General features: G+C 55.5%; 4 protein-coding genes across 4 annotated transcripts; 1 reads left to right on the forward strand and 3 right to left on the reverse strand.

Moving 5' to 3' along the window:
* The first annotated feature begins 7,433 nt into the window (after positions 1 to 7,433).
* LOC128672349 (uncharacterized) lies at positions 7,434 to 13,756 on the forward strand. The gene has a single exon (XM_053749448.1). The coding sequence runs from the start codon at positions 7,434 to 7,436 to the stop codon at positions 13,527 to 13,529; it is 6,096 nt and encodes a 2,031-aa protein (XP_053605423.1). The 3' UTR covers positions 13,530 to 13,756.
* A 4,617-nt stretch (positions 13,757 to 18,373) lies between these two features.
* On the reverse strand, positions 18,374 to 20,398 carry LOC128672654 (uncharacterized). The gene has a single exon (XM_053749948.2). It carries the CDS (start codon positions 20,396 to 20,398, stop codon positions 18,374 to 18,376), a length of 2,025 nt encoding a protein of 674 aa, XP_053605923.2.
* A 114-nt stretch (positions 20,399 to 20,512) lies between these two features.
* LOC135309788 (uncharacterized) lies at positions 20,513 to 25,156 on the reverse strand. Its single transcript, XM_064436171.1, has 2 exons — positions 24,723 to 25,156; positions 20,513 to 20,537 (listed from the first exon to the last, which is right to left on the reverse strand). Exons 1-2 carry the CDS (start codon positions 25,154 to 25,156, stop codon positions 20,513 to 20,515), a joined length of 459 nt encoding a protein of 152 aa, XP_064292241.1.
* On the reverse strand, positions 25,156 to 27,171 carry LOC128672657 (uncharacterized). Its single transcript, XM_053749950.1, has one exon. It carries the CDS (start codon positions 27,169 to 27,171, stop codon positions 25,156 to 25,158), a length of 2,016 nt encoding a protein of 671 aa, XP_053605925.1.
* Between the last annotated feature and the right edge of the window lie 105 nt (positions 27,172 to 27,276).

The following is a 27,276-nucleotide window of genomic DNA, read 5'->3' on the forward strand; positions in this document are numbered from 1 at the left end:
GCTGCCCAAGCTACCGTCACATAGGCCCGAGCGATGCGGTTAGCCACAACTTTTTGTGGCCTACGCAGTCGGGCCTTATTGGCTGCGGAGAGCCTATCTGACCAAATCGGCGCCCCGTACAGCGCCATGCTGCGGGTAACTCCCGCATACAGCTGACGGCACGAGGCGCCAGGCCCTCCGACATTGGGCAGCAGACGGCTCATTGCCGACGCTGCGCCTATTACTCGGGGAGCCAGTTGACGAAAGTGCTCCCCGAAGTCCCAGCGTGAGTCCAGGATGATGCCCAGGTACTTTAAGTACGGCTTCACCTGGACTCTCTCCCCGCCAATGGGAACGCATTCATTTGAGGGCGGTCTCCAACTACGCTTCCTCCCGAAGGCGATGACCTCACATTTGCTAAGGGCCACCCTTAGTCCCAGCATCCTGATGCGTGTGAGCATCAGGTCTGCCGCGACCGCCGCAGCCCTAAGGGTGCTCTCCAACTGCTCCCCCCGGACAGCCACCATTGTGTCATCCGCATAGCAGATGACTATTGTCCGGGGGGGTAGGGCCGCGCGGATGGCCCAGTCGAAGCCGACGTTCCACAGCAGGGGGCCTAAAACCGAACCCTGGGGAACGCCGCAGGTCATCGCCCTCACCTTCCGTCCCTCCTTGTCCTCGTAGAGCACCTCCCTACCTGTTAGGTAGTGCCCTACGAGGTTCCTTAGATAGAGGGGCACTCCGTGATACCGGAGCGCCTCCTCTATCACTTCATAAGGGAGGGAGCCGAAGGCGTTCGCTATATCAAGCGATACACCCACGGCCCCTCCCCCTCCCCCAATTGCTTCCTCCGAGAACGTCCTCAAGGCCCCGATGGCGTCAATGGTGGACCGCCCCTTTCGAAAGCCATATTGGCAGTCCGACACATTGGGTCCATCATTTTCCAGATGCCGGGCGATTCGGGTCGCCACAATACGCTCCAGCAGTTTGCCCGTCTCGTCCAGCATCAGGAGGGGCCTCCACCCCGAAGGAGAGTCCTCAGGCCGGCCTTCTTTCCTAATAAGGACAAGCCGGCCTTCTTTCCACGGCTTTGGGAACCGCCCCGTCGACAAGCAGTCGTCGAACAGCTCTCTGAGGCGGCTCCCAATGTGTTTCGCCGCCACCGGGAGTATGGGACCAGGGACTCCGTCTGGGCCTGGGGCCTTTCTGCGGCCCTCCAGACGCTTTAGTCCCCAGTCAAACTCCTCGTCCGTCACCGGTGGCACGCTCGCCGTGGTGGACTCCCGTTCAGGGGCCGACATCCTCGGAGGGACAAACTCCTCAGCAGAGGGGAACAGGCCTTCCACGATCCGCTTGAGGAGGCCCGGTTCTATGGAGGCCGTGGGGGGGGCGTATCGCAGTATCGCAGTTTGTTGCGTACGGTCCTGTATGGCCTCCCCCATGGGTCCCTGTCGAGCGTGGCCAAGAACTCCTTGTAAGCGTCGTCCTTGGCCTTGGCTATCGCAGCCGACAGGGTCCTTTTGGCCTCCTGGAGAGCGAGATGCAGCCGCGCCTCCTCTCCGTCAACGACATTTCGCCGCCGTCTGCAACGCGTATACTCGCGTCGAGCTCGGTCACTGGCGGATCGGAGAGCAGCGATCTCTTCCGACCACCAGTGAACCGCCGCTCTTGCAGCCGGCGGCCCGGACCTCCTCATCGAAGCGTCGCAGATCCGCGTGAGCGACGCACGAAGGCCTGTTGCCCTCTCATCCACACCAAGGGAACGGCTTGGTGTGGGTCTTGTCCAAGCTTCAGTCATGGCCGCCTCCTCAGCCAGGTCCCTGTCGAGGCTAGCCAGACACCATCTCGAACCTAACCTAACCTAACCTAACCTAACCTAACCTAACCTAACCTAACCTAACCTAACCTAACCTAACCTAACCTAACCTAACCTAACCTAACCTAACCTAACCTAACCTAACCTAACCTAACCTAACCTAACCTAACCTAACCTAACCTAACCTAACCTAACCTAACCTAACCTAACCTAACCTAACCTAACCTAACCTAACCTAACCTAACCTAACCTAACCTAACCTAACCTAACCTAACCTAACCTAACCTAACCTAACCTAACCTAACCTAACCTAACCTAACCTAACCTAACCTAACCTAACCTAACCTAACCTAACCTAACCTAACCTAACCTAACCTAACCTAACCTAACCTAACCTAACCTAACCTAACCTAACCTAACCTAACCTAACCTAACCTAACCTAACCTAACCTAACCTAACCTAACCTAACCTAACCTAACCTAACCTAACCTAACCTAACCTAACCTAACCTAACCTAACCTAACCTAACCTAACCTAACCTAACCTAACCTAACCTAACCTAACCTAACCTAACCTAACCTAACCTAACCTAACCTAACCTAACCTAACCTAACCTAACCTAACCTAACCTAACCTAACCTAACCTAACCTAACCTAACCTAACCTAACCTAACCTAACCTAACCTAACCTAACCTAACCTAACCTAACCTAACCTAACCTAACCTAACCTAACCTAACCTAACCTAACCTAACCTAACCTAACCTAACCTAACCTAACCTAACCTAACCTAACCTAACCTAACCTAACCTAACCTAACCTAACCTAACCTAACCTAACCTAACCTAACCTAACCTAACCTAACCTAACCTAACCTAACCTAACCTAACCTAACCTAACCTAACCTAACCTAACCTAACCTAACCTAACCTAACCTAACCTAACCTAACCTAACCTAACCTAACCTAACCTAACCTAACCTAACCTAACCTAACCTAACCTAACCTAACCTAACCTAACCTAACCTAACCTAACCTAACCTAACCTAACCTAACCTAACCTAACCTAACCTAACCTAACCTAACCTAACCTAACCTAACCTAACCTAACCTAACCTAACCTAACCTAACCTAACCTAACCTAACCTAACCTAACCTAACCTAACCTAACCTAACCTAACCTAACCTAACCTAACCTAACCTAACCTAACCTAACCTAACCTAACCTAACCTAACCTAACCTAACCTAACCTAACCTAACCTAACCTAACCTAACCTAACCTAACCTAACCTAACCTAACCTAACCTAACCTAACCTAACCTAACCTAACCTAACCTAACCTAACCTAACCTAACCTAACCTAACCTAACCTAACCTAACCTAACCTAACCTAACCTAACCTAACCTAACCTAACCTAACCTAACCTAACCTAACCTAACCTAACCTAACCTAACCTAACCTAACCTAACCTAACCTAACCTAACCTAACCTAACCTAACCTAACCTAACCTAACCTAACCTAACCTAACCTAACCTAACCTAACCTAACCTAACCTAACCTAACCTAACCTAACCTAACCTAACCTAACCTAACCTAACCTAACCTAACCTAACCTAACCTAACCTAACCTAACCTAACCTAACCCAAGTACTCGCCTTACAAGCGCCCAAATAACATCTGCTCCGCGCAAAAAATTCGAAAAAATTGGTTTTTCGTGTGCTAGTGCTCCCGAAGTGTTTTCATTGTGTTCCCAAGTATCCGACTCACCAGGATTCGTGTGGGCAAGTGCGTACCTCCAAAGGGTTCCCGAGGAGAAGCAGGAGAAGTCCAGGAAGGAATAACTCGGTTCAGGCAAGTGGGATTTTTTAGATCTTTATATCATCTTGTGGCCGCCGACGAGCTGTGAAAGCCAAATTTTGGAACATCGGAATCGGTCCACAAACACGGGAGTTATTAGCTCCCGCGTATCTAAAAATCCCCATACAAACCGAGAGACCGCTGCCTATCGTGACGTTCGGCAAACTCGCGTCGAAGCTCAGAGGTAACGTCACGAGCGTCATCTCTGCGGCCAGCGATCCACTGTCGACGGACCTGAAGACTCCGAAGCGGGCTCCGAGACCTCGCCCCCCTGCAGACCAGCCCATCATCAGGTGTGTAAAGTTGCCCTGAGGGATCTCTCCTTTCCCAGGTCACAGGACACCCGAGATTGGACTCGTTCAACTCGGGAGAACGTGATCTTCCCACAGGAACCGGCTAGCCGTATTCCATTTTCCTTCCCCCTCACCCCCGCACCCCCCCCGCAAAAATTTTTTCGTCTGACGCCGGATCTATCCGTTTCAGACGAAAATAACTTTTTCTCCCCCCCCCCCCTCGCCCCTCCCCCCCCTCAGGCACTTTTCCCCTCTAGCTATAACTCGGGAACCGCTGAAGATAGGAAGCCGAGAGAGGGCTCAAACGAAAGGGCAACTGAAGATCTACAACTTGGCCCCACCAGAGTCCAGGATTTTGGATCGGGAACACCGGGAACCGGGAACACTTCGGGAATTAGCCCCATAAGGACATCCCCGCAGGTCTTCTTCATAAACCGCAAAGCCTTGCGGTTCCCAACAAAGACCTGCCCCCTCCCCCCCGTGGTCGCTTCCTCACCCCCCTAGGGCTATCTCCGACACCCTTGGAGCTACAGAGTAGTGAGACGGCTCATTAGAATCGTCTCTGAAATTCCAAGAGATTGGCCCCGACGGAATTGAGGAAGCGGACACCTGAACACCGGAGGAGTGAAGAAAGCTCCGGAAAACCAACAAAGCAGCACGACCACCAGCGCGCATCCACCATCTTCGCGGCAAGCTGCGGCAAGTACCATTGGCGGTAGATTAAGTTTTAGATATTAAGTTATTAGATTTTAAATAGTTTAAGATAGATTAAATTTGTAAAAAAAAAAAAAAAAACCGAGATGTCGTCGTCCCCATCCCCAGCGGCTGACTGTCAAGTCCGCGCCGAGAACAGCGGCGCCTCCAGCGAAGTGACAGGTGCACCGGCGGTCCCCATCTCGCCGATCACACGCCAGCCACTGGTTACGGGACAGCACACGACAGAAAAGGACAAGAGAGCTGTGCCAGGGCCCAGCAAACTACCCAAAACCTCCGCTCCCAAAAAGGCCAAAAAGGTGACCAAGAGCCCACCAAAAGGCGCCATGGAAGTGGGAAGAAGCTGGGCACTGGCACAGTCAGCCAAAAAGAAAACAAAGACTGGAGGGTTGCGAAGAGCAGTGGTCATAAAAGGCGCGCAAGCTGCAGCCAGAAGAGGCCAAATAGACGATGCCAGGAATCTGGCGGACGTCTCGGTACTAGAGGCCTCGCAGATAGACCTCACACAACCCCCTGACACACCAAACACTACTAACATGACGCCCTCTTCTGCCGAAACAGGAGAGGAAAAACCTAACACCACAACCATGACACCCTCTTCTGTCGAAACAGGAGAGGAAAAACACCTGACACACACGCCAACAGGGGAAGTACCACCCACGACTCCGAAGTCACCGGAAACCCCAGAGCCGCCAATGCCCACTCATGCCCCCCCAAAACATGATCACTACTCGATAGTGATCTCCACCACCTCCGCACAGCAAGAGGAATCGCCAGAGTCCGAAGCCAGCGACTCGCAAGAGAAGCTGAGCAATCCAGTGGCGTGGGAGGAGGAGAGGCCAGAGGCAGGCTGGGCATGGCATGGTGAAGAGTTTGCCGAAAGAAGGCAGAGCATACTCCCCCCCCTCGGACCACACAGGGGAGTATCTAAAGACATGGCAACAGACGCAGCCAGAGATTACTACCAGAAGGGGAAGGACGCGGTAGAAAGCTCAAAAACCCTGAAAAGGGAATTAAGAGCGACCGCTGTGGAGTGCATGGGCAATCTCTTTGAGATTGTCCTCGCCCTGGCCGAATCCAGAAGCAGGCACCGCCTGAACCTGGAGTTGGAACGGACGAGGGCAACAAAATACATGGTGAGTGTAGAGAGAGCCCATCAAAAAGCCCTCCAGGACCAACAGGCAAAGTTTGACGCAAGGCTCAAAGAGATGTTGGAGTCTCTAAAAGGAACTCAAAGCTCTGTCGAGAACGTACAGAGCTGGCTAAATTTCGAGATGGACGGAGTGGTCACCAAATCGGTGAAGACCGTCCACCTCGAGATGGGCCAAAAGTCCACACCAGCGCCAAACAAAAAGCCGAAACGCGCCAGACTAACAAGGCGCCACCCCCTGAGGAGTAATCGGGTAGCGAAGCCTAAGCTGTCGGAGAAGCTACAGGACCTAACAAACACGGTAGGATCTCTAGTTCACGAGGTGCACTATCTAAAGACCGACACCACCACCATCAGGGAGCGAAGTGAGGTAACTCCCCAATCTCCCACACAGCAAGAGACCGATGAGTCCTCCTTCAAAGGCATAAAGGAGGAGGTAAAGGAGCTGAGGCTGGAGATGGAGCGTATGCTCCGAGAAATCCGAAGCCTCAGACCAGTCTCGAAAGAGGAGATCGGGGATGAAATCCGAGAGGTCACCGCCCCCCTGATGACCAAGGCAAAGAGAATCCTCGATGGTGTAGAAGAGGTAAAAGATGTAGCTCTCTCCAACTCGGCAAACAATACCGGCCCAGGACTCGGAGCTGAACTGGCAATCGCCGACACCGCTGCCCAAATTGAGGGAATGCTAAACCCGATAAGGGCGGAGGTGTCGGAGATAGCCACAAACAGCCGAAAAACTATGGAGTGGTACAACTCCTCAGTTAAAAACGCTGCAATCCCAACGGCTCCTCCAATGCCCAAACAGCAAGCAAGAGACTATGCCGCCGTGGCTAAAACACCAAAGCCACAAAAGAACCCCAACCACACACTGATAATCTCTAGCACGGACCCAACCAATACGGGAGAGAAAGTGCTGGAGATAATCACACAGACGCTGGACTTTAAAAATACCGGCGTCATAGTGGACAGGGTAAGGAAGGCGAGGAACAGCAAGATCCTGCTGAGCTGTGAGGATAAAGAGGACGCCAGGAAATTGCAGTCCCAAATTAAAAAAAACGCATCCCTGAAAGTTCAGGAGGCAAAGCCACAAAACCCCCTAATCAAGGTGAATAACATCATGGCGTACCTGAAGGATGAGGAGATGGTCGAGCACATTAAGGCCCAAAACAGGAAACTGTTTGAAAAACTTCCTGGCGACCAACAACACATCCGATTAAGGTACCGAAAGCGAGCAAGGAACCCGCTACAGTGCCACGCAGTATTCGAGGTTGCACCCTTACTCCACAAGCGCATGCTTGAGGAGGGAAAGATCCATATTGCAATACACAGGAGAGATGTAGAGGATCAATCCCCCCTCGTGCAGTGCGCCAAATGCCTAGGGTTCGGACATCCTAAAGCACTCTGCCGGGAGTCGGCGCAGTATTGCAATTACTGCGGCGGCGCCCACTCCTGGCAGGAGTGCAGAACCAGGCAGGAGGAAAGGCCCCCAAAGTGCAAAAACTGCAAGGACGCCAAGGCACACGACATCTTCCCCCACATGGCATTCAGCGAAGAGTGCCCAGAGCGCTTAGTGTGGGACAGATTAGCGCGTTCTAAGATAGCGTATTGCTAAGGGCAGCCAGATGAACGGACCTGGTACCTCTGGAGAAGGAGCAGGGACAAAACTGGGGATTGTGCAAATCAATCTCCAGCACTCCAAGATCGCCACAGCCGAGCTACTAAAAGTAGCAGAGGAGAAAGGTATTGCTATTGCACTGGTGCAGGAACCATATACTGGATCCAGCGGCAGAGTAAAGCAGTACCCCGGCACTAGAGTAATCCAGTGCTCCTCAAACATCAGCAGCCGGAACCCAGTTAAAGCAGCGATAATAGTTTTCGGTGACCAGTTCAGGATCATACACGATCCTCAGCTGGTGACCGAAACGGAATCTGCAGTGGTGCTGGAAGCAGGCAGCTTCAGGCTTGGAGTAGTCTCTGTATACTTTGACGGAGCGGCCGACATAGGTCCCTACATTGAGCGAACCAAGGCGACATGCAAATCGCTTAACACGCCAAACACCTTGTTAGCGGGAGACGTGAATGCCTGGAGCCACTGGTGGGGCAGCGAATCCGAGAACGAGAGAGGGACGGAATACAACGCCTTCATCAACGAAATGGATTACCACATCCTCAACACCGGAAACACACCGACCTTCGAAGTCTGGCGGAGAAACGTTCTATGCACCAGCATAGTTGACGTGACTGCGTGTAGTTCTTCACTGCTGGGAAAGATCAGGAACTGGAAAGTCGACAGGACGCTCATTACATCAGACCACAACGCCATCACGTACACACTAGAGTTAGGAGTGCGGTTGCAACACGCAGCAGCCCCCACCACTAGAGTGTACAACACCAAAAAGGCAAACTGGTTAGCGTTCGACGAAACACTCCTGTCTTTGCTTGCGGAAAGGGACATAACACCTGCCAGAGTAGGAGAGATAGTGACCGGAGAGGAAATGGAGATCCTTACAGAAGCCTACATAACAGCTATTCGGGAAGCGTGCGAAAGCGCGATCCCTAAGATAGGCAGAAGGCGCCAAGGTACCCCCCTTCCCTGGTGGACGGAAGAAATAGAACACCTAAAAAGGGACCTCGTTCGTAAAAAGAAAAGGATTAAAAACGCTGCCCCGCACCGGAAGGAACACGTACTGCAAGAGTATAATGAGGCCAAGGCGTTATACGCCAAGCAATCAGCAGAGGCCCAAACTCGAAGCTGGAAGGAGTTCTGCACAAAGCAGGAGAGAGAGAGTATGTGGGACGGAATCTACCGTGTCCTCAGGAAAACATCAGGAAGGAAAGAAGAGCCACTTCTAAGGGGACCGGATGGAAAGACGTTGGACCCCAAGCAATCTGCCGATCTACTGGCGAACACCTTCTACCCTGAGGACGCGGTGGTAACCGATACCCCGTATCACACTCAACTCCGAAAAATTGTGCAAGAAACACCTCAAAAGCGTTTGGGAGAATTGAAAGAGGACGACCCACCGTTCACCGAGGCCGAATTGGAGGCTGTGCTGCAAGAGCAAAACCCCAAAAAGGCACCGGGACCGGACGGGTTCACCTCGGACATTTGTGCCAGAGCGATTCGCTGCTCAAGGGAAGTATTCATGGCAATTGCCAACAAATGCCTAGCCATTTCTTACTTTCCGAGACAGTGGAAGATCGCCCATGTAGTCATTCTCAACAAACCGGGCAAAGAAGATTACACCAGCCCCAAATCCTATCGCCCCATCGGACTGTTGTCCGTCCTGGGAAAAACGTTAGAGAAACTTTTTGTGAGAAGACTACAATGGCACCTACTCCCAACCCTCAGCCCAAGGCAGTACGGTTTCTTGCCGCAGCGCGGAACCGAGGACGCCCTGTATGACCTGCTGAAGCACGTCAACGCGGAAAAGGAAGCGGGAAGATCCGTGTTGATAGTGTCGCTGGACATAGAGGGGGCCTTCGACAACGCGTGGTGGCCGGCTCTGATGAACCAACTAAGGATCAGACGTTGCCCCAGAAATCTGTACCTGATGGTGGACTCATACCTCAAAGACAGAAAGATAATCGTTAATTATGCAGGCGAAACCAGCGAGCGGGAAACAACCAAGGGATGTGTGCAGGGCTCCATTGGAGGCCCTACTTTCTGGAACATCATATTGGATCCCCTCCTGCAAAGATTATCGTCCGAGGAAGTCTACTGTCAGGCCTTCGCAGATGATGGGGTCCTGGTATTCTCCGGAGAGTCCATAGATGGAATGGAGGATCGCGTCAACAGAATATTGGAGCGGACGGTAGAATGGGGTAGAGAGAACAAGTTAAACTTCGCAGCACACAAGACGCAAGTCATGTTGCTAACAAAAAAACTGAAGTACACTCCTCCCCAAATCACCATGTCCGGAACAACTCTATCTCTGGTAGACGAGATCAAACTCCTAGGACTGACCATAGACAGGTGGCTCAACTTCAACTCGCACGTGCGAAACATCTGCACCAAAGCGGCCAGCATATATAAACAGCTGATATGCGCAGCAAGAGTCACCTGGGGACTTAATGGAGAAATTATCAGGACACTATACGTCGCAGTAATAGAACCTATTGCGACCTATGGGGCCTGCGCATGGGCAAAAGCGTCTGAAAACCTAACCAACAGGAAAGCGCTAGATACACTCCAGAGGGGTTTCGCGCAAAGGATCTGCAAGGCGTACAGAACAACGTCTCTGCCTGCAGCGCTAATCCTTGCAGGAATCCTACCGCTGGACCTGAGAATCCAGGAAGTGGCATCCCTTTACGAGGCGAAGAAGGGGCTCTCCGTCGACTTCCTACCACCAGATCGTAAACTCGAGGAGATTGTAAAAGCCAAAGATTTACCACACCCGGCCACTAAACTCCAACTAGAGTACACTCTGCTCGAGGACATGACAGATGCCACCCAAACTGCACTCCAGATTACTGGCCCACAGGTTTACACCGATGGAAGTAAAATGGAAGGCAGGGTGGGAGCGGCACTTACATGGTGGGAAGATGGCAAGGAGACACACAGCCAAGTCTTCAGCCTGGACTCCACGTGCACCGTATTCCAGTCTGAGATCTATGCACTCCACAGGGCAGTGTCCGGAGCGTTGGAAAGCGAAGATGCAGCAATCAACATCCTGAGCGACTCAAGATCGTCGCTGGATCTGTTGTGCAGCACTCGGCTAACCCATCCTCTGGCAAAGGCCATAAAGGAGAGCATTGCTGAGATGCGGTCGCGAGGGAGGGAGGTCCGTTTGTTCTGGCTCAGAGCTCACGTGGGAACGGCGGGAAACGAAAGGGCGGATGAGCTTGCCAAAGAAGGAGCCTCGAAAGAGACCTCTTCACCCGATTACGCAGAAGTTCCGCTGTCATACGTCAGAAGGAAGATAAGGGAGGAATCTATAGCCAGATGGCAGGATAGATTCGATACTGCCTCCCAAGGTGCGGTCACAAGAACGTTCTTCCCCAATGTAAGCAAAGCTTACAGTTTCGTGCGAGGAACGAATCTAAATCACCTGCACGTACAAATCCTGACGGGACATGGCGGCTTCGGAGAATACCTGCACCGGTTCATGTTGAGAGACAGTCCCGGATGTGAGTGTGACCCGAATGTCAGCGAATCGGTATGGCACATATTACTCGACTGCCCCAGGTTTCAGACTGCCCGTTACAACCTGGAGTGTATCTGCGACACAAAGTTGAGGCGGGAAGTGTTGGGAGATCTGCTGCAAAATAAGTCAACAAGGAGTCACTTCCTCAACTACATCGAGGAAGTAGCGGCCATTGCGACAAAACGCAATAAGACTGCAGAGGCGCAACCATCCACAAACACTAACACCAACACCGACACCAACTCCACTAACACCGACACTAACACCACACGCACCGACACCATCAACACACAGGTGCAGCAGTACTCATCAGACAACCAAGATCAGTTGTCCACACTCTTAAAAGCCGGAGAAGCGGGGAAGCCCAGGCTGCGGGTCCGAGGAGTTGCCATGTTCATGAACAACAACTCGGAACGAGTGGGAGTGGCCTTCTGCAACGACAGGGCGAAGACTAACATCTATATCTCACCGGGACTCGGACTCCTGTTGAACGGAAGCACAAGCAAAACGACCATGCGCCGTAAAGTTTACGACGCCTTACCTACGGTCTCCGTGGGGGGTCAGCGGTGTCGAATGGTGCGGAGGAAGAACAAAACCATCGCACTTTTCGCCACTGATGACATCTCTACGGCTTTTCAGAAGGTCTGCAGCGTGCTAACGTCGATAGGGGGCTGTGTTCTGGGGGATACTCCCATTCCTAGAGTGCTAAGCGTGGATGCCATGGCAGTGTCTCACCACACGGGCGAAACAAGAGATCATCTGGGCGCCCTTGAAGCCTCAAAACATCATGAGGTAGTGGTATATGAGAACAGAGGTCAAGACCTCGGGTTTCTCTTGAGACGTGACCAGGGTGGAAGCGAAGCCACTACGAGCCGCGGGGGATCTCTGAACCAAGTTCGGGATATCAGCGGATCGGAGAGGCTGCAACAAGCACTCGAAGAGGAGAGTCGCCAGTCGAAGCAGAAAGGCACCGACCAGGACAAAGATAGGAAGAAGTCCACGGTTGCCACACTCCTAAACCGAATGGCCCAAGCTATCGTAAGCCCGGTAAAAGAGAAGATGAGAAAACTCAGAGGAACGGTTCAACTGGAAACGGCAGTGGAAAAATTCACAGCCCCATCCATATCCCGCCAAGAGGTTACGCAGATCACCCAGCGAACCAGAGCGGATATGGGGCTTGTGACCCCCCCTCGGCTGAAGCCAGCGAACGATCAGCTGGCACACATGGAGAACGCTCTTCGAGAGTTCTTAGCGATAACGGCTGCCACAAGGAAAGTCAACGCGGACATCTGCAGTGCGATACTGCAGACTTACAAACGTGGCAACGTCAAGTCGCTCGAAGTGAAACTGGAAGAAGCGGAGGCCGCAATTTACGACCTAGACACACAACGTGTTATACACGGTAGCGTGTGCGGGGAGTATATGGCGGCATACTGCGCAACGGAAGGCTTCATAGAACTCGAAAAGAGCCAGCCGGGAGAGAGGGACCTCATCCGGCCAATATGTCCCCCCAGTGACCCGAAGGTTGTGATTGCCAAGTGCACCAGAGTGATGCTAGAAGACAGAATTCTTGAGATGGCTAACACCATCTTCGGGAACCTGACAGATAGCACCCGACTGGAATGCTTGGCGACCACAGCTTTCACATGGGTGAACGGGGTGCCCGGATGCGGTAAAACCACATGGGTAGTCGCTCACGTCAACATCGAGAGCGACCTCATAGTGACCGCCACTAGGGAAGCAGTCAAAGATCTCAGGGACAAACTGACACCAAAGGTCGGGGAAGAACGAGCCAAACGGCGAGTTCGGACCATGGCCTCACTGTTGGTAAACGGGATGATGAAGGGCGAAACGTGCACCCGTCTTGTGGTGGACGAAGCCCTAATGAATCATTTCGGATCCATAGTGATGGCTACAAAGATCACAGGAGCCAGCGAGACCTTGTTGATTGGAGACCACAACCAGCTACCCTACATCGACCGACACAACCTGTTCCCTCTGAAGTACTGCAGACCCCACAAAGTCACGACAGTCACGAAGGAGTTGTTGTGTACGTACAGAAACCCACAGGACGTGGCGTATGCCCTTAGTGAAATCTACAGCGGCATTTACTCGGCCAAGAATCTTACGCGCTCCCTGACACTGAAAGAATATAGAGGGGCTAATATCCCGAAGTTGGAAGATACGTTGTATCTGACCCATACCCAGGCTGAGAAGGAGCTCCTAATCAGCCAAGGATATGGAGCCAACTCGGGTTCCTGCACCCTTACTATTCATGAAGCCCAGGGCCGCACGTTTGATACAGTGATCATCGTACGTACAACAACCAAAAACTCCAAGCTGCACCAGAGTGTCCCACACGCGGTAGTTGCAATCTCTAGACACACGAAGACCTGTGTGTACTACGTGGATAATAAAAAGAACGACGCAGTAGCTCGTTTTATTCAACGTGCAGAGAGAGCAACTGACGCTTCCATCCGGGACTACAACCTGAAAATGGCGATTTGGCATGGTGACGACAAGACTCGGGACAACATCCTCGCATCCGAAGCGGAGCTGGAGGAGGCCTGAAAGTGACACCCCCCCCTGAAAAGACAACAGCCTTCGGCGGGACCGTTGGCGACATCTCGGACATGACAAAAAAAAAAAAAAAGAATAACTTTAGCCAGTAAGTAGTAATACTCTTTAATAAATAAATAAAAAAAAAAAAAAAAAAATGACGTAATAAATAAAAAAAAAAAAAAAAAAAAAAAAAAAAAAAAAAAAAAAAAAAAAAAAAAAAAAAAAAAAAAAAACAATGACACAAAAACAAAAAAAAATGACACAAAAAAAAAAAAATAGTTTTAAAAGTAGTATAAGCCTGACAAAAAAAAAAAAAAATTAACTTAAGTAGCAATAAAAAAAAAAAAAAAAAAAAAAAAAAAAAAAAAAAAAAAAAAAAAAAAAAAAAAAAAAAAAAAAAAAAAAAGACGACAATGGACAGAACTACAAAATGGAGTACGTCATGCTCACGAAAATGGTCAATCTGGCGGCGGCGTCGTGGGCCGGGTCGTGAGGTTCCCTCCAATATGGTTGAGCTTTGCGATGGCTGACCCATGCGTCAACTCGTGAACGGGTGCTGCCAGGGGGTCCTGGTCTGCTCCATTCTGGGGTTCTGTTCGTAGAGTTAGAGTTAGTTAATTGTATTTAGTATTTTGTAACCGCCAATGGTATTTAGTTATTAAGACGAAAATTCGCGGAGCGAATTGGATGTTTCAACAAAATTTTCTAAACTTAAAACATTCATTAAATTAAAAAAGGTACAGGCCACGCGCCGTAGCTGAAAAATTTATTTAAAAAAAAAAAAAAAAAAAAAAAAAAAAACCTAACCTAACCTAACCTAACCTAACCTAACCTAACCTAACCTAACCTAACCTAACCTAACCTAACCTAACCTAACCTAACCTAACCTAACCTAACCTAACCTAACCTAACCTAACCTAACCTAACCTAACCTAACCTAACCTAACCTAACCTAACCTAACCTAACCTAACCTAACCTAACCTAACCTAACCTAACCTAACCTAACCTAACCTAACCTAACCTAACCTAACCTAACCTAACCTAACCTAACCTAACCTAACCTAACCTAACCTAACCTAACCTAACCTAACCTAACCTAACCTAACCTAACCTAACCTAACCTAACCTAACCTAACCTAACCTAACCTAACCTAACCTAACCTAACCTAACCTAACCTAACCTAACCTAACCTAACCTAACCTAACCTAACCTAACCTAACCTAACCTAACCTAACCTAACCTAACCTAACCTAACCTAACCTAACCTAACCTAACCTAACCTAACCTAACCTAACCTAACCTAACCTAACCTAACCTAACCTAACCTAACCTAACCTAACCTAACCTAACCTAACCTAACCTAACCTAACCTAACCTAACCTAACCTAACCTAACCTAACCTAACCTAACCTAACCTAACCTAACCTAACCTAACCTAACCTAACCTAACCTTTTTTTTTTTTTTTTTTTTTTTTTTTTTTTGTTCTCGCAGGAGGAAACCCATTTACGGGCGACCCAGGGGAAGAACATCTCCCCCGGAGTGTGGGGCTCCCAGGCCGCTGTCGGCCCGGACTACCCACTAAAACCTCCTGCGGCGTTTTCCGTCCGACCGTTAATGGGGGCGCCATGGGATCGCGGACATTTCACCACGACGCCCCCCGGTTCTGCCTCGCCAGGCGTCCTCACCGTAACAGACGACGGGCGTATCGTGCCCGCCGCCTGCCACCTCTGCCTCTCCTGTGTAGAGGGGCGTTGGCTTGCGCCTCACGCTCCCTCTCAGCGGCCTCCTTCTGCGACATGACAGCCTCGCAGAAGGAAGCCACCGCATCCCAACACCTTTCGCTGCACAGCATCTTTTCTACGACGCTGTGCAGCGCAAGGTCGTCTCCTCCCAGTTCGACTACGAGGACCACCCTCTCCTCCGCCCACCTTTCGCAGTCTGCCAGAGTGTGCTGGGCCGTATCATCCGGCTCCCCACACTCATGGCAGACCGCGCTCTCCTCTCTTCCGATCCTATGCAGGTAATGACCGAAGCACCCGTGTCCGGTCATTACCTGCGTCAACCTGTAGGTCAGCTGGCCGTGGCCTCTTCCGACCCAGTCTGCGAGCGATGGCAGGAGCGCCCCAATGGTTCTTACACCATATGGGGAGTTCTCCAGCTCGACTTTCCATCGCTCGCGCAATCTGTCCACGGCCAGCTGCCTGACCGCCCTCATTTCCCTGGGAGCGAGCCTGATCTCAAGTGACCTGCACCTGGCCCGCTCCCGGTACACTTCCGTTTGCACCTGGGCTTCTAGTTCCCATGGCGGGGTTCCGGCAAGAGCACAAGCCGCTGCCCAAGCCACCGTCACATAGGCCCGGGCGATGCGATTGGCCACCACTTTTTGTGGCCTACGCAGCCGGGCCTTATTGGCTGTGGAGAGCCTGTCCGACCAGATCGGATCGGCGCCCCGTACAGCGCCATGCTGCGGGTAACTCCCGCATACAGCTGGCGGCACGAGGCGCCAGGCCCTCCAACATTGGGCAGCAGACGGCTCATTGCCGACGCTGCGCCTATTACTCGGGGAGCCAGTTGACGAAAGTGCTCCCCGAAGTCCCAGCGTGAGTCCAGGATGATGCCCAGGTACTTTATGTACGGCTTCACCTGGACTCTCTCCCCGCCAATGGGAACGCATTCGTTCGAGGGCGGTCTCCATCTTCTTTTCCTGCCGAAGGCGATGACCTCGCACTTGCTAAGGGCCACCCTTAGTCCCAGCATCCTAATGCGTGTGAGCATCAGGTCTGCTGCGACCGCCGCAGCCCTAAGGGTGCTCTCCAACTGCTCCCCCCGGACAGCCACCATTGTGTCATCTGCATAGCAGATAACTATTGTCCGGGGGGGTAGGGCCGCGCGGATGGCCCAGTCGAAACCGACGTTCCACAGCAGGGGGCCTAAAACCGAACCCTGGGGAACGCCGCAGGTCATCGCCCTCGACTTCCGTCCCTCCTTGTCCTCGTAGAGCACCTCCCTCCCTGTAAGGTAGTGCCCTACGAGGTTCCTTAGATAGAGGGGCACTCCGTGATACCGGAGCGCCTCCTCTATCACTTCATAAGGGAGGGAGCCGAAGGCGTTCGCGATGTCAAGCGATACGCCCACGGCCCCTCCCCCTCCCCCAATTGCTTCCTCCGAGAATGTCCTCAGGGCCCCGATGGCGTCAATGGTGGACCGCCCCTTTCGAAAGCCATATTGGCAGTCCGACACATTGGGTCCATCATTTTCCAGATGCCGGGCGATTCGGGCCGCCACGATACGTTCCAGCAGTTTACCCGTCTCGTCCAGCATCAGGAGGGGCCTCCACCCCGAAGGAGAGTCCTCAGGCCGGCCTTCTTTCCTAATAAGGACAAGCCGGCCTTCTTTCCACGGCTTTGGGAACCGCCCCGTCGACAAGCAGTCGTCGAACAGTTCTCTGAGGCGGCTCCCAATGTGTTTCGCCGCCACCGGGAGTATGGGACCGGGGACTCCGTCTGGGCCTGGGGCCTTTCTGCGGCCCTCCAGACGCTTTAGTCCCCAGTCAAACTCCTCATCCGTTACCGGTGGCACACTCGCCGCGGTGGACTCCCGTTCAGGGGCCGACATCCTCGGAGGGACAAATTCCTCAGCAGAGGGGAACAGGCCTTCCACGATCCGCTTGAGGAGGTCCGGCTCCATGGAGGCCGTGGGGGGGGCGTATCGCAGTTTGTTGCGAACAGTCCTGTATGGCCTCCCCCATGGGTCCCTGTCGAGCGTGGCCAAGAACTCCTTGTAGGCGTCGTCCTTGGCCTTGGCTATCGCAGCCGACAGGGTCCTTTTGGCCTCCTGGAGAGCGAGGTGCAGCCGCGCCTCCTCTCCGTCAACGACATTACGCCGCCGTCTGCAACGCGTATATTCGCGTCGGGCTCGGTTACTGGCGGATCGGAGAGCAGCGATCTCTTCCGACCACCAGTGAACCGCCGTTTTTGCAGCCGGCGGCCCGGACCTCCTCATCGAAGCGTCACAGATCCGCGTGAGCGACGCACGAAGGCCTGTTGCCCTCTCGTCCACACCAAGGGAACGGCTTGGTGTGGGTCTAATCCAAGCCTCAGTCATGGCCGCCTCCTCAGCCAGGTCCCTTTCGAGGCTAGCCAGACTCCATCTCGGGAACCCCCGGTCCCGCCCCCTCAAGCCCCGTACGGGCTGCTGGGGCCTGTTGGAGACCCCCATTCGGATGTACCTATGGTCCGAGAGGGTCTCCACGTCCTCCAGGACACGCCAGTCCACGACACGCGCGGCAATGACGGGGCTCGCAAAGGATATGTCGACAATCGACGCCCCGTTCCGCCGCACGCATGTGTCGACGTTGCCCCGGTTTAGGACTTCAAGCCCCAAACCCACAGCCCAGTCGTACAGGGCCTCTCCCCTCGGATCGTCGATAGGAGAGCCCCAAGCCGAGTGCTTGGCGTTGAGGTCTCCCATCAGTAGCACCGGTGCTGGCGCCGCTCTCCCGATTACCTCACCCACCCTCTCGAGAAAGTCCTCAAAGGCACGCAGCGGCCTGTTGGGGGAGAAGTATGCCGCAACTATGGCAAACTCTCCCCACTTTGCCGCCGCGTATCCCGGACCACAACCAATTCTCGAGAGGGGTGGGCGATCTCCAGCTCGGGGAGAGGTGATTGCCACCAGCCCGTCCGTGTCTCCGATCCAAGTAGGAAGGGGGGGGACGCAATACGGCTCCACCACGACGGCAGCACCAATGGCCCACTCCGCCACGTGCTGGACTAGGAGGTCCTGTGCACGGGCGCAGTGGTTGACATTGGCCTGCAGCACCTCTGCCTGTTGCGCAGATCCGCCAGGCATTAGTGCTCCATGGTGGTGCCCTCAGGGGTTCCCTTATTTGGGGCCAGTTTGCCCCGTGTGCGCGGGGGATTGCACGAGGGGCCGCCCATAATGTGTTTGGCGGCCAGCTTGTGCGCGTAGCACACCGCGCACCAGGGTTCACTGGCCTCACACGCTGACGAGATGTGCCCTGATTTGCCACAGCGATGGCACAGTTCTGATCTGTCCACCGGGGACGGGCAGAGGGCTCTAGTGTGGCCTATGCCCATGCACCGGAAGCACCGCATGGGCAAGGGCTCGAGCCCTCTAACCTTGGCGGCTGTCCAACCGACAAGAAGACGCCCCTCTTCAATCAGGGCGTTGGCAGCCGCCACAGGGCAGGTGATAATCACCGCCCCAGTCATATCCGGTGCTATGCGGATGTTGCCCACTTTAACTTGTCCCGATGGACATTTCCCTGCCCTCGCCGTGGCCTCTTTAAGGGCCTCTGGCGTTACTCCCTCGTCGAAGCCAGAGACCCTTATTTGCGCCGCTTTAAATGGCCTCGTCACCTCCGCCTCACTGCCAATGACCTCCCGGAGCTTCTCCGCAAGGTTGTCCGCCGCAGCCCCACTGTCAGCTCCGGGTATTTCAATGATGCGGGCCCCCGTAGCCGTGCCGCGAACAGCCGACACATGGTCCACCCCTATCGACGATAGGTCGATGGTGGTGGCCCTCGTTATTACCGCACGGTAATCCAGCTTGGATTCCGGCTTGAGAGTCACCACCACCGCCGAAGTCTTGGGAGGGGTGAACTTTATCTTTTTAGGCGGCTGTACGCTCGCCTTGGGGGCCTCCGCTTGGGTAGGCTTCGGCTGGGCAGAGGGGGAGGATTTCTTGTTCCTCTTCTTTTTCCCCTTTCTGACCACCTCAGCCCACCCTTGTTCGCCTTCTTGAGGCAGAGGCAATTCGGCAGGTGGCTCGGTAGATACCTGGGCCTGTGCCGTCACTTGTTTGGGCTGCTTCTTAGCTGGAACAGCTTTGGGTGCAGGCCCAGGTCGTGCTGGGGGCATCAGGGTAGCCCCCGCAGCTACGCTGGCATAATTTTTCCCGGCTTTTGGGGCCGGCGCTTCGGCCTCCTTGGTCTTCTTGTCGGTCGCAAGAGGCGGCCGAACAATCGGCTCCGGGGCCAGGAAGCCTCTCTTCTCGGCCTCCTTAAGGCGGTCGCTGACCATTCCCCCCAGCCTGAGGAACACATCTCTCTCAAATGACTCCTTCCATTCGGATAGGAGTCCCTTGATGTCCTCAAGCGAGGGGGCTCCCGCCGCTGGTTGGGCCTCCTTCAGCGCCGACGACGTGCGCTCGGCAAAGGCCGTGCGCAGGGCCTTCGTCTCCTGTTCGAGGAGCGAAAGCTGCTCCCGCATTCTCTTGTTGTCCGCCCTGAGAATGCGGACAGCCTCCGACTCCTCGCACTGAGCCTCAATTTTTCCGGCCGCCACAATTATGTCATGGCAGGCCTCGTTCATGGCCCGCCATGCCGTTCCCTTCAGGTTGCCGGACTTTCCGGCCTCCGCCAAAACCTTCTGGGCAGCCGCCCTCACCACCTCAAGGTGCTCATCTACCAGGCACCTCTTCCCGCCCTTCTCGCTGGCCTTCAAAAATTTGCTGGTACCAGCCCTGTCCAGCTCGCGTTCAAATTCGGCATAATCCGCCGAAAGATCGCGGAGCCTCTCCCTTGCCTCGGCCGTCCCAGAATAGGAGCCCCGGCGAGCAGCCCGGCCCCTCGTGACAGAGGAAAGCTTGTTGGAGGCCCTTTCAGCCTCCTCAACTTCCTCCGAAGCTTTCCTCTTTGGGGCTTGACCCCGCTTCCCGCCTAACTCAATGTCCGGGAGCCAGACTGACCCATCCGAGTCTCCGTCGGAGAAGTATAGCGACTCCGACCGGCTGATCACCGTCTTCTCGCTCACTTCCTCTTTTGCCATTTCCTCGTTAACCCCCCCAGTTGATCTCTTCCCCCTTGGGGTCAGAGATCTTCCCCTCGAAGCTTTGGCCACGTTCCTACCCATGTTGGGCCAGAAGTGACCAAGTCAGAATAATTAGCCCCAAATGGGGCAAAAACAAGGCAAAAACCCACAGACAGGGGGCAGCAATTGGCCCCTGCCTGGTTACAAAAAGCTGAGCTACCCCGCACCAGCGGTCTGGTAGCTGTGGTCAGAAGCACAACCTTGCTTTTTGTATAGAAGGATAGGATCTCGCCAGTGCCTCAACTCCGCAAGGAGCCAAGACACTGAACCCGTCAAAAACAAAACCAAAAGAAAACTCTTAGTGACAAAAACCACCAAGACACCTCAAATTGCGCTCAACACAACTTCAGCACACTTAATACGCCACAGTAGAACATACACAACACCTCATCACATATACGACACCTTAGCTCATATACGACACCTTAGCTCATATACGACACCTTAGCTCATATACGACACCTTAGCTCATATACGACACCTTAGCTCATATACGACACCTTAGCTCATATACGACACCTTAGCTCATATACGACACCTTGAGCTCATATACGACACCTTAGCTCATATACGACACCTTAGCTCATATACGACACCTTAGCTCATATACGACACCTTAGCTCATATACGACACCTTAGCTCATATACGACACCTTAGCTCATATACGACACCTTAGCTCATATACGACACCTTAGCTCATATACGACACCTTAGCTCATATACGACACCTTAGCTCATATACGACACCTTAGCTCATATACGACACCTTAGCTCATATACGACACCTTAGCTCATATACGACACCTTAGCTCATATACGACACCTTAGCTCATATACGACACCTTAGCTCATATACGACACCTTAGCTCATATACGACACCTTAGCTCATATACGACACCTTAGCTCATATACGACACCTTAGCTCATATACGACACCTTAGCTCATATACGACACCTTAGCTCATATACGACACCTTGAGCTCATATACGACACCTTAGCTCATATACGACACCTTAGCTCATATACGACACCTTAGCTCATATACGACACCTTAGCTCATATACGACACCTTAGCTCATATACGACACCTTAGCTCATATACGACACCTTAGCTCATATACGACACCTTAGCTCATATACGACACCTTAGCTCATATACGACACCTTAGCTCATATACGACACCTTAGCTCATATACGACACCTTAGCTCATATACGACACCTTCAGCTCATATACGACACCTTAGCTCATATACGACACCTTAACCTAACCTAACCTAACCTAACCTAACCTAACCTAACCTAACCTAACCTAACCTAACCTAACCTAACCTAACCTAACCTAACCTTTTTTTTTTTTTTTTTTTTTTTTTTTTGTTTTCGCAGGGGAATGCATTTACGCACTGAGTGTGGGACTCCTGGGCCGCTATCCAGCCCAGACTACCCACTAAACCCCTGCGGGTGCCATCGGCCGCTTTACAGGGAGGCGCCTCGGATCTATCTAACACAAGACGCCTCAGCGACTGGCCGGTCTCTTTCGCCAGAGACCGGACTCACCATTCTCAGGGGCCCACCGACACCTGGTGGACCCCTGCCGTCGGGTGGGACTAGTCCCACCGATTTAGGGGGGCGCCTGCAGGCGCGCAAGGTAGCGCCTGCGTCGCACCCCCGTCCGCCTTCTGCGGATCGGCTCCGCGAGGGGGTGGTCCTCGCGGTTCCTTTCCTCGGCCTCCCTCTGTGACATAACAGTCTCACAGAAGGAGGCCACTGCCGCCCAGGCTCCGTCACTCCCGAGCATCGCATTGACGACACTCGGGAGCGACAGATCCACTCCACCGAGCACTGCCACCAGATCGTGGCGCTGCCGACTCCACCTGGGACACTGCTCTAGAACATGTTGAGCAGTGTCCCGAGCCTCGCCACAATCGTGGCAGACCGGCTCGGTCTCCCGCTGGGCCACGCGGTGCAAGTACTCACCGAAGCAGCCATGCCCGGTGAGCACCTGCGTCATGCGGAAGGTGAGAGGCTTGCGCCGCCTCAACATCCATCTCTCCAGGACCTGGCGCAGGGCCTCCACTGTGCGTACACCGTACGTTGCCCGCGCCAGGTCTGCCTCCCACCTCCGCATGAGTTCCGCTTGCCCTCGCAAGCGGACCCGCCGGACCATCTCAGGCGAGGGGTGCTCGCCGATTTCCCTCCTGTTCGCCACAAAGTGGTAAACCTCGGCGAGCACCTCCGCCACCAACTCCCACGGCGGGTCGCCCGCGAGGGCTGTGGCCGCAGAGAACGCCACTGTACGGTACCCCCGTATCGCCCTTACCGCGATCACCTTCTGCGCCTGCCGGAGAAGGCGCTTATTCTCCGCGGCAAGGGCGTCCACCCAAACGGGGGCGCCGTACATCGCCATACTCCGGCACACGCCGGAGTACAGCTTCCGTACAGCGTCGCTGGGCCCACCCAGATTGGGCAGGAGTCGGCCCAGCGACGCAGCCGTCCTGATGATCCTTTGCCCCAGCTCTCGGAAGTGGGGGACAAAGGACCATCTCCCGTCGAGGATGAGGCCCAGGTATTTCATCTGGGCACTCACCCTCAACTCCTCATGACCCACCTGGAGGCGCGCCCCTGGGGGAGGTCCTCGCGTCCGGGCCCCGCGGAAGAGGAGGACTTCGGTCTTATCCAGTCGGACCCGAAGCCCCAACCTCTCTATGCGGCCGACCAAAAGGGCGAGGCCCGTTTCGGCCAGCCGCGCCGCCTCACCGAAATTCGCACCCCGGGACGTGAAGAGAGTGTCATCCGCATAGCAGATGACACCCGTCCCGGGGGGAAGCCGGCACCGCAGGACCCAATCGTATGCGATGTCCCACAGGATAGGGCCGAGAATCGACCCCTGCGGGACACCGCACCCGACGCCCCGCCGGACCATTTGACCTCCCCTGTCCTCGTACAGGACGACCCGCTCCTCCAGGTACGCCCCCAACAGCCCCCGCAGGTACGAGGGCACTCCGAAGTACCGGAGCGCCTCCCGTATTACACAGTGCGGGATACTGTTGAAGGCGTTGGCGATGTCTAACGACGTCGCCAGGGTCACCTCGCCTTCTCTGTCCGCCTCCTCCGTCACCGACCGCAGACGCCTGAGGGCGTCGATGGTGGACCTCTTGGCCCGGAATCCGTACTGCACGTCAGAGAGACGCGGTCCCGGGCCTTCCTCCACATGCCGAACGAGGCGAGAGGCCACAACACTCTCTAGGGCCTTCCCAGCCTCGCTCAGCAGGACCAGAGGTCGCACCGCCGAAGCCGAGTCCAAGGGCCGGCTCCCCTTCGGAATAAGGCAGAGCCGGCCCTCCTTCCATAATTTCGGGAACTGCCCCTCTCGCAGACAGCGGTTGAGCAGCCCCCGAAACTCCTCCCCGAGGTGCACGAGAATCAGCGCAAGCACTTTCCCGTGCACCCCGTCTGGACCCGGTGCCCTCTTCCTTGTCTGGAGGCGGTCGAGGACCACCTCCATTTCGACGTCGGTGACGGGAGGCGGATCTGCCTCCACCTCTTCTCCCTCCGCGTCAGGCGGCTGTCGGGCCATCCTCGGAGGAGAAAACCCTCGCGGATTGCCGGGGAATAGATCCCCGACAATCTCCCCCAGCAGAGCTGGCTGAAGGGTCTCCGTTAGCGGGGTCGCCTGTGGGCGCAATTTGTCTCGCGCCCACTTATACGGCCGGCCCCATGGGTCTCTTTCGATACCCTCCACCAGCTCCTCGAAGGCTTCCTCCTTGGCCCGACCGATGGCCAGCTGCAGCTCCTTACGGTTTTCCACATACACCGCATACAGCTGACCATCCCTCTCCTCGTCCCGGGGACTGCGCCGCCTGCTTCGACTATAGGCCCTTCGGGCCGCGTTGCAGGCGACGCGAAGGGCGGCAATCTCCGCCGACCACCAATAGACCGCCCGCCTAGGGGGGGCTCGACCTACGCTTGGCATGGCCGCCCGGCACACCGCTGTGAAAGCGTCGCCGAGACGGTCAGCCGCGTCGTCCACCCCCATTCCGTCTAGAGGCGGGAGGCTCCAGCGGCCGACGATGGCCGCCTCTTCCGCCAGCTCCCGGTCAAGCCGCGTAAGGGCCCAGCGCGGGAACCGGCTGCGCACCCGGGACGATGATGCCGCCTGACATTGGGGGGCGGCCGACACCTCGAACCGAATATACAAGTGGTCCGAGAGTGTCTCCACCCCCCCTTCCACCCTCCAGTCCGACACGGAGCGCGCGGCGGAGGGGGTGGCGAACGTCAGGTCCACCACCGATCCGCCCGTCCGTCGCACGCACGTGTGGGCTGTCCCCCTGTTTAGGAGAGACAGCCCCGCGGCCAGCGCCCACTCTTCCACCTTTCGCCCCTTGGGCTCCGTGGCCGGGTTCCCCCACGCCGTTGATTTGGCGTTGAAGTCACCGGCCACGAAGACCTTTAGGGGCGCTAACCGCCTTATTTCCGGCCCCAGAGCATCCAAGAACCGCTCCAGGGCCGGCAAATCCCGGTTCGGGGAGAAGTAAACACCAATTATGGCGTACTCTCCCCGAACCGCCACCACAAAGCCGTTCCCTCTCTTCTTAATCGCGAGGGGAGGGGCGGCACCAGGCCTAGCCACGATGGCCACGAGGCCATCCAGATCCCCCGCCCAGTGGGGCAGGGAGGGAACCGCGTACGGCTCCGCGACCACCGCGACATCCAAATCCCACTCCGCCATGGATTGCAGGAGGAGATCCTGCGCCCTAGCGGAGTGGTTGAGGTTGGCCTGGAGGAAGGTGACCCCCATCACTCCTCCATTTGGCCGACTGGCGCCTCCCCTTGCCTTCCCTCGCGCGGAGGAGGGGACGGTCCTTTCCCTCGGATCGGGGGTGGGTTGCAGGCCCTACCCCCCATCACGTGGCCCGCCGGCTTGCCGGCGTCGCGGCATACCGCGCAGCGGGGCTCCGCTGTGCAGGAGGCGGACAGATGCCCTGTCTCCCCGCACCTATAGCAGAGCCGGCTGCGGTCCGTCTGCGAGGGGCACAGCGATGCAGTGTGCCCCTTCCCCATGCACTTGTAGCAGTGCATGGGGCGCGCCTCCAGGTGCCGGAGCTGCACCCGGCTCCAGCCTACCGTGAGGCTGCCCGCCTCGATCAGCTTTTTGGCCGTCGTGACCGGGCAGCGCATCAGGGCAGAGCCAGAGCCCCGCCAGTCTGAGCGGATTTCACCCACCCAGACCTGGTCCTCCGTGCAGCTCCCGGCTTGCGCGACCGCAGCCTTTATCCGCTGCGCCGTTGCCGCATCATTCAGGCCCGTCACGCGGAAGTCCGCGGTTTTGACGGGCCTGGAAACGTCCGCGACGCCGGAAAGGGCCGCCTTCAAGGCCGATGCAAGCGCATCTGCCTTGTCTGAGTTGGAGGGGCCAGAGACCTCGATTAGCCTCGCTCCGGTCGCACTCGGGCGAATCCGAAGCGAGCCGATTCCTAGCCCCTCCAGGCTCACCGCCTGCTCGGCCTTGAGGAGGGCGGAGCTGTATGTGGCCCCTTTTTGCGCTGCCTCTGGCTGTAACTTGAGAATTACAGCCGAGGAGCTAGGGGCCGACAGCTTGGCCGCCCTCGCTGGCGCCGCCCTGGGGGGTGCCTTGGGCGCCGTTGCAGTGGCCTTTGTTGGGGCCGCCGCCGGTCGCTCCGCAGGTTTGGGCTGGGACTTCTTTCCCACGCCCTTCCCCTTCCCCCTCCTCCCCCGGACTTCGACCCAGGGGAGCTCCGGGCATTCGTCGACCACAGCTGTTGAGGTCGACGGCCCGAAGGGCCCCCACTCTGTCGCTCCCCCAGCACCTACCCCCTTACAACCCCGCCTCTCAGAGGCCGGGCGTGCAGGGGCCCGAACCTCCAACTCCACCACCGGCTGCTCAAGCCGCGGCGCCGGACCCAGACCGGAGGCCTGATCAATGGCCGTCCTTGCAGCCCTCGCCACCTCGGAGTTGTCACCCGCCAGAGGTTGACGAGTGGCACTCCGAGGACACCCAGCCAGTCCTAACGCTGCCAGACGGCCATCAATCAATCTGGCCATCCTCTGCTCCAGCTCATCCTCCACTGGAGCAGCCTGCCGCTGCACCGTCCGCGCAGCCTGAGCAGCCTCACGGCGAGCCTCCTCGAACCCCCGGCGGAGCGCAGCGACCTCAGCCTTCATAATGGCCACCTCCCTTTGGAGGCGACCATTATCGGCCTTAAGGCGTCGAACTTCGTCCGACTCGCTGCGCGCCACCAGGGTGTCCACGATATCCCTGATATCCGAGGAGGCCCGCATAATTTTGGAGTTAAAGCCCCCCTTGAGGGCGGCAGTCTTTCCGACGAGGCTGGTTATTATACCCAGCCTCTCCACCGCAGTGGCCATGAGTCCATCAGCACCCATGGCCCCAAAGTCGCGCGCATCAATGGGGGCCACCACCACATCATCGTCCCCACCACTCGGGGGTCCTCCCCTCCGGAAGGCCCGAGCCCCTAGAGAGGCCGAGAAGGAAGCCTCGGCATCCTCCTCTTGACTCCTCCTCGCTTCAGCCCGGGCCCTCGTCAGGTGCGAGGCACCCCGGGCCTTGCCCCTCTTCGCCACTGACTGTGCCCGTGGCACACCGACCTCAGTGTCGGTGCCGGAACCAGTCGCCACCTCAGAATAGAGGCGCTTGTTGCCCAGCACCGACTCCGACAGCGAGGTGATGGAGCCCGCACTTCCCATCAGGCTCCCCATCCTCTTTTGGCCCACAGCGAGGCCACTCCCGTCCGTTTCCTCCCCAGCGGAATGTTCAGACCCTGAACATTCCATTTCCCCCCTTCCCTTTGTTTGGCCCTGAGAAGGGCCTTTTGGGTGGCCCTGAGAAGGGCCTTTTGGGTGGCCCTGAGAAGGGCCTTTTGGGTGGCCCTGAGAAGG

The sequence above is a fragment of the Plodia interpunctella genome, chromosome 9, assembly GCF_027563975.2.
Source record: "Plodia interpunctella isolate USDA-ARS_2022_Savannah chromosome 9, ilPloInte3.2, whole genome shotgun sequence".
Taxonomy (NCBI): Eukaryota; Metazoa; Arthropoda; class Insecta; order Lepidoptera; family Pyralidae; genus Plodia; species Plodia interpunctella.

Bases quoted from the DNA above. Each gene is read 5' to 3' on its own strand.
- LOC128672349 (XM_053749448.1), top strand. From the start codon at position 7,434: ATGAACGGACCTGGTACCTCTGGAGAAGGAGCAGGGACAAAACTGGGG.
- LOC128672654 (XM_053749948.2), bottom strand. From the start codon at position 20,398: ATGGGTAGGAACGTGGCCAAAGCTTCGAGGGGAAGATCTCTGACCCCA.
- LOC135309788 (XM_064436171.1), bottom strand. From the start codon at position 25,156: ATGGGGGTCACCTTCCTCCAGGCCAACCTCAACCACTCCGCTAGGGCG. The intron at 20,538-24,722 runs GTGGGCGCTGGC...TTCTGACCACAG, and splicing joins AAGGGGCGAAAGGTGGAAGA to CTACCAGACCGCTGGTGCGG.
- LOC128672657 (XM_053749950.1), bottom strand. From the start codon at position 27,171: ATGGAATGTTCAGGGTCTGAACATTCCGCTGGGGAGGAAACGGACGGG.